Here is a 7334-nt window from a genome sequence, read left to right as displayed (position 1 = left end):
TTCCCTAATTTAGCTGCAGTTATTTTTTTGTGTTTCCTCTTTCAGGTTTACCCCAACACATTCATTTGTCCACCCAGTAACTGTCTTATTCAGGTCCTTATCTATGCAAGTTGCCCACATACACTGCAGGAGAAAGAAAAAAAAACAAACTCCCTCTCACCTACGAAGAAAAAAGAAGGCAAGGAAATGGGAATACTGCATGGAAAGCACAGAAAACAAAAGGAAGTGGCAATGAGAGCACATTTGTACCCTGGAGGAAAGAAGGCAGATAGGATCATATAAACAAGAATTTCTGGCAGGGGTTTGGTCATACTGCCTGGGAATGAGATGGAAAAGGGAGCACAGGGTATCACAAAGGGAAATAATTGCTGGCAGAAAGGACTGAGGGAATGGTTTAAAGACTTGTGGCAGGGACAGCCAAATTCAAGGAGACAAGAGCTTGCAGTTTCCAGGTAGCTCACTGTGCACATGGAGCTGCAGAGCCTTAAGTGCAGGTGAACAGCCTGTGCCTGCATTACTTCAGGTAAGAAACCTGCCCACCTTGGTGTGGCTCCGAAGCCAAGGCAGAGAATGGATGTGCTTGGAACAGCTCCAAGAGTATAATTAGGGACAGTTAAAGAGATACAAATAGCCTTGCAAATACTAAAAGGTTTTCCCCAAAGATGGAACAGACTGGCTCAGAACAAGGCCTTGAGGTCCAATACCTGTTTTACAAAACCCTCATTGAGCCACCCAGTTACAACAGGTTCTGCCACCACTGCAGTTTCTCCAGGAATATTACACTGTCTCACTTATTTTTGGTGGAGGAGGAGAGGCAAGGAGGAAAGAGAAGTGAGAGGATTTTATGCTTTTACCTGTCCCATGAAATCCGTGAAGAAGAGCATGTTGGACAGGAAAGCCATCCATCCAAAGAGGTGGCTCACGCAGAGGTAGCGATAGTGGGATGGCATGCTTAAAAGAGTCTTCAAGAGTGATTTAAGGGTCATCCGCCTTTGATCCTAAAAGCAAGTATTTAAGAATAATACTGTATTGCCCTGAAAGCTAATAAAATAGCTGAATGCAAATGAAGAAGGCCTCAGCCTCTTTTCCTTGCTTTACTTCAAAAGTTAATTGTTTTTTGCTAGAAAGGGCTTCTTGTGTACTGAATGTCCTTCCACATTTATTTGGTTTGCCTAATACAGTCATCTGAAAGATTCCGAGACTCTGAGAGAGCTGGGGCATATTAGCAAGGATGTAATGTTTCTTGCTGTTATAATGGGTAGAATTATTATGCACTTGTAGAGCAAAGCAAAAACTTCATGGAGTTAATCAGCTTTAAATTGAAAACATTTAAAGTTGAAAATTTAAATGGAAATTTTAAAGCTGCCATGGGAAAAATGATACTCAAAATACTTCCTGAGAATTAAAATGTATCAATTGTGGAATATGGCACTTCTGAGACCTTGTTGCCACTCCCTTCTATGTGCTAAATCCCCTAGAAAACTTTGCCTCTTCTGGCATATTGTGAGATTTTCACCCTGTACTGTCCTCCCCTCCATGAGGCTGGGAGAAACTGTGAGATCACAGGAGATGCAGCACCACTCAAAATGTGAGCCCCAGCACCTGAACACCTCATCTCATGGGAAAAATAACTCATTTCAAAATCAATGCACTATTGGTGCTGGGTAACAAATCTCACTGATGGGGAAAAACACCATTCTTCACCATCTTCAATGCCCCACCTTATCTCCCTCCTCCTTGTATGAGCCCAAAGCTCTCCCTCAGTTTCTTCTCCAGTTACATTCATCAGATCACAAGTACTGCTTGAATTTCTTTTAGTACTGTAAGTGTGCCTGATGTCAGGCATTTGCAACACACAGTTCTTACTGCGTTAAGGCTCCAGAACGGCCCTTTGCCTTTAAAGAAAAAAAAATAATAATAAAAATATATATTATTTTCTCTGTCCACAATGGAACACTTCCAGTTTTCTCTAGTGATGTTTGGAGACAACAGTGTTGGCAGAGCTGGTAAGGGAAACTGCATGGTCATGAAATGTGTAACAATTGTAAGTTATGTTCATTACTGGAAAGCTGATCTTCAATTTGCTGTAAGATAATGACATTTTTTGCTTCCTTTAATATTCTACTTACTTTTCACAATTCTGCTTTCCTTTGAAATAGGATATGCTGCAAGCTACTCTATGAATAATCACCACATACAAAGTTGGAAAATACTTGCTCCAGTGGGAAGTTTTTAATCCTCATAGGAATGCAAAAATTCAAGTTGCTGACTTTCACTTTAAACTGCATATTGTCCAAATCCCTTGGAATTTCTCTTGGCATCACCATCTATTTTAAACACAGTAAGCTTTCTATTCTTCTACAGTTATTTAAAAATGGAAAGAAAAAAAAAAAGAAAAAAAAAGAAAAAAAAGTTTCTGCATTGTCTCATTGGTTTTATTTCAAGGATAATTCCTGTCATTTGACTTGGCTTACTTAATTTGTTCAGCTCTTCCACACAGTTCTTTAAAAACAGTCTTTCCAATCGAAGTGTTAACATAAGGCCAGGGAGCTACAAAGGACCCTGCTCTAATTACAAAGAACAGTTTGATGGCAAGATAGAAATGCTTGCTTTCTATTTAGGTATTTTAGAGAGTGAAAACTTAAATGTTTAATGCACACATTCAACACATACCAACACACAAACCCCACACTAATTTAAAAATTTTTTCCATATAAGTGCTTCAATCTTCAAAAGCTCACAGTACTGCACCGTTTTCTCTATAAAATCACTACAACTCAAGGCCTAAGATATATAACATATAATAACAACATTATATAGAGGACTCAATATTACTTGGGTTTTCTGGCAGTAGATCCTGAGTAATTTGGCACCAAACTAAAGCATAAAACATGAATTTCTTTGGATGTCTATTAATACTGTAATAGGTCAAACCTCATTCATAATCATGGTAGCTATTAGCATGTAAGAGTACAATCCTTAATTCATAAGATATAGAACCATGATGCCTACAGCACAAAAAAGGGTCACATAAAAACAGGAAGCCAAACCATTTCTTCGAGGAAGCAATTACAGTAGTGAATGAACTCAGAAAACATGTGCCACAAGAGGCAGACTATGAGTGTCCAGCATTTATGCATGCCCAGGCACATCAAAGGAACGTGAGACAGATCAAAGCACTGGGAGCCTCCAACAGCCTGTCCAGCTCCAAGCACAGAGAGGAGGGCAATGGCACAACCTGGCCCAGGGAGGATGCCAAAGCTTTACCTCGGGTGTCAGAAATTACTGATGCAGTGGAATTACTTCTTGCCAAGGTAGAGGCTACCCCAGTCCATAAGTCTGCTCTTCTTGCTTTCACTGCATCTGGTCTCTCTTCTTCATTTACCTTCCCTCCTTTAGAGCCCACATGGGCCAAGCAGTCAGTGACACTCAGCATCTCTGACAATGTGCAGGATGCTCAGAGTGATCAGTGCTGGTGAAGGATGCTGGCTGCTCAAGATGGCCTGTGGTAGGGAAGTAGGGACAGCATCGTAGCATGCCAGCCATACTCTCCTGACAAACTGTTGCTTGCTGTCCCTCTCTGTGTTTGCCTGGCATTCTCAGCAGGCAGTGTTCATCTTTTAGTCTACCTGTGTCATATCTGGTTAATAATATTTTTCTTTGGGTTAGGAATGCCAAGTGCTATTAAAATAGAAATGAAAAATAGTAAAAGATAATAAATCCCTTTTATTTGTAGCTCAAGCATGAGTTGAAGTTTCTAACTTATAACCACCTGCACATTCTCAGTATTTTTACCTGATTTATCCAGACCTGAATCAGGGATAGCTACACATAACACCAAGAGATCCTAAGTGAACATAAAACAACAAGCAAGTGCTTCATCACTCATTGTTACATTAGAAGTCAAGTACATACATTAGCCTTTGCTTAACTAAGGTACCAGCAGAATGTAGTGAGCATTCCTAGCATTGAAGGTAATTAACCAAACAGTAAAAACTCTTATTTGTTCCCAAGACCATTACAGAAACGTCCTCTCCAGATATTTTTCAGGTAGATTCACTTTTTCCTAGATGCCTTAGATTGAAGCAATGCCTCATAAAAAGGCAGCAGAAACAAAACAACAGTGATGATTTGAAAGCAATTGCTATTCTCCCTCACCTGGAAGTTCCACCAAAGACACAGCCACAACATCGCTCCAAAATAAAACCGTAACTCTGGAAGTGAGGCAACATTGTTGCAGAAGTGCCCGTTTTAAACACATCAGTACTATCCCTGAATCCCCAAAGAAAGGCTGAGCAGAAGCACAGCTGGCATGTTCACCACACCAAGGAATGAACACTGTGTATGTTGTATGTATGTAAGTGTGTAGACTTCAATGGGAGCTACAGATTTATGTCAAAAATAAAGGGCCTGTAGTCCTTGTCCACAATGTGATGTCAGTCCTGTCAGGACTAAGGGACCAAGCACATCCTCTTGACAAAATTCACACAAGGTTATCATGAGAATGACACAGAGCAGAAACCTGGGCCTGGCTCTTCCTCATCCCAGCCAATGCTTCAAAGCATCAGGACTAGTCCATCTCATCCCTCTTGCTGGAAATACATTATGAATTAAAAAAAAAAAAAAAAAAAGAGAGAGAGAGAAGCAAGCAGGATTTCTACTGACACTGTATCCTAATGGAAGATTCTTCTTCTGTGTATGCGAAAGGGCTCCATTCAAAATAGCCAGCATTAGCTAATAAAAGGATTTCCGAGGATGGGATGTTCTGGGTTACAAAAGAGCCTCCACACTTACCTCTCTACAGTCTGTAGCACGGTGGTTCCTTGGTGTAGCTGCAGCCTTCCTTTCAGCAAGTGTCAGCTTTGAGTAACCATTCCTGTTTTCCCCCTCTGTGGAGTTATACTTAAATGATTTGGTCATTTCCAACAGGAACTTTTGCTCTTCGTTTTCATATCTGAGCGGGACTTCGGGAATACTGCGCAGATGTAGGGTAAGGCAGATTAGGAAAACCAAGGCTGAGAGCAAGAAAATCATCTGGAACTCTGACGGCAAGGAATATCCTAGTATAGTCAGACTCCAATCCATAGCACCTGTCAGGTAGCCCAGGGCTCCTCCTAAACCTACAGAGGTGGGAAAATATGAGAAGAAAAATACCTACTGGCATTGATATAATAAAGAAACAGTAAACAATACCCTCAACAGGTGATCCTTTCTAGAAATAATTGAATAATCACTGTCTGAATATTAATCAGAAGAACACGAATACTGAACTAGTCACACATATAAGCAGTTACCAAAATATCTCCATAGCTTTGGTGGACAGACATGGCAAATACAGCAACAGGGACCTCAATGTTTTTTCTTGGCTCTTTGAAGCTTTATTTTCTTTGAAAAAGTGAGTAACATAAAAAAAAAAATCTACTGAATTTTGTGATTTTTTAAAAACTTCACAAAACCAACAAACATTTTTTAAAATTGTATAGAGATTATCTATAGTTTAAACTTTAAAAAAATGTGTTCTATATAGCTGAATCTAAACAGAAATACTTTCTCCCTTTGAAAATTAATAAAAAAGGAAAATAAACCTAAAAGATTTTTTTGTAATTACCAAAAAACATCACCATTCAGAAAAGAAAACAAAAAGGATCAAATTCAAATGAGTAATTCCATTTACTGATTTTCTAAAAAAAGTTAGAATAAAGGGTAAATTGAGATGCTACCTTGTGTCTTGAAGATAAGTAAATAAGCATTCAGTCTGATTTTTTTTACAATTTCTTCTTTTTGTTATTAGTGCACACAGTTCCAGAGGCACAAGAAAGTGCAGAGGGTTGCACAGCACAGAGCTCTGGAAGGGGACGCACCTTTGTAGAGTCCTGACACCTTGTTAAACAGGTGGCTCTGCAAATGGGATTCAATGCATAGAAGCATTTGAAGGACTAGGAAGTATTTCTACTTTTCTGCTTAGGAGAAATGAAGACCAATGTATGGCAAGACCATTCTGTTTAACAAAAAAAGGTAACTCTTACCTCCAACTGAGGTAACAGGACCTACATTTGCTTCATCTACAAAATGGAATTTTTATTTCATTCTGAGCTTCTGTACTTTTTTTTCCCTCTTGGGTTTGATTATCACCTTCCCTCATTCTGTCCTACTGCATTTTACAGAGGACTGTATCCTTGCTTGTTCTTGTGAAAAACAATTAAGCTGTTACTAATTTTTTGATTAAAACCTGCACTAAATGTTTGCACAGAATCAATGCTTGACATTTGGGGTCATCTTTGCATACCGTTTTTACAAAAGGTATTCATGGTATTGGGATGCAGTGTTGAGTGCTGCATGCTGGACGTGGGTGTTCTTCCCTCTACTTGTCTCAGTGGTCATAATTTTCATAAATGCAAAGCTATTGAGTTTCATGTAGAAACCTTAAGCTGAAGACAGACTGGAGAGCAAAATCTTGGAGATACTTAATATAAAAAGGAGAAAGTGAATAGGGAAAACAAAATAACTCAGTATCTAAACCAAAGGCGAGAAAAGAAATTGGCAGATTGCTGTCTCTGTATAAAATTGATAGAATAAGGAACAATAATTTTAAATTATAGGGAAAGGATATTAAGATAAGATTTTAGGAAAAACAGCCTAACAACAAGACCAGTAAAGTGCTGGAACAGTCTGTCTTGTCAGGGCTGCAGAACTGCGTATCGCAGGAGGATTTTGGGAACAGGCTAGGTAATTATCCATCAGGAAGGATTAAGATACCAATGACTTTGCTGTAGAGTGTGCTGGACCAAATAATGCAGAGGAATCTCTTCCAGTCTTATTTGATGTGATTTGTCCCACATTCCTTTTCACAGCTCAGTACACAAATGAATAAGCTAAATATGAAGCTTCAAATGTGGGCATGAAACCTTTTTAGTATCATCCAAGAAAAAATTGCAACCAGAGTTCTGCTAAAGGCAAGAATATACAGAGACTTCTCTGTCAAAAAAAGTGATTGTTAAAAATGTTGTATCCATTTCTAATGGATAATACTGATTCCATTCCCATGTCACTTTAAGGTTCCCTTTTAATCTGTGTTCCTGGACACAGTGATTTTGTATGTCAAAAATCTGTCTGTTCTCAATAGCTCCTACACCTCCCTCCTTGTCTAGAGAAGGTGCTGCTGTACCTATGTGCCTCTGCTCTTGGTATGGCTCACTAGCCACCAAAACCTGCATCAACACAGCCTGCATGACTTCTCTCCGAGGCTGCTTTTGTTCTAGTCCTTTCCCAGTGCCTGCTCCCAGACACAAGGGGAAGCTTCTCTCAAGTCACATTAGAGACACACAGACGTCTGT

At 39.4% G+C, this 7334-nt stretch overlaps 1 protein-coding gene across 1 annotated transcript in view; it reads right to left on the bottom strand.

The window, feature by feature from the left end:
• The window catches only part of SLC45A2 (solute carrier family 45, member 2), a 14511-nt gene that overhangs the window by 4875 nt on the left and 2302 nt on the right, over window positions 1–7334 (bottom strand). Inside the window, exons 3-4 of the mRNA XM_010008738.1 lie at window positions 4795–5120; window positions 855–998 (exon numbers count right to left, since the gene is read on the bottom strand). Of these exons, the coding sequence (XP_010007040.1) occupies window positions 855–998; window positions 4795–5120 (470 nt within the window). The remainder of the gene's footprint in view (window positions 1–854; window positions 999–4794; window positions 5121–7334) is intronic.

This window comes from Chaetura pelagica, unplaced genomic scaffold (genome assembly GCF_000747805.2).
Source record: "Chaetura pelagica isolate M959 unplaced genomic scaffold, ChaPel_1.0 scaffold31, whole genome shotgun sequence".
NCBI lineage: Eukaryota > Metazoa > Chordata > Aves > Apodiformes > Apodidae > Chaetura > Chaetura pelagica.
Note: the sequence above shows the minus strand (reverse complement) of the source record. Positions and strands in the feature narration are given on the sequence as shown.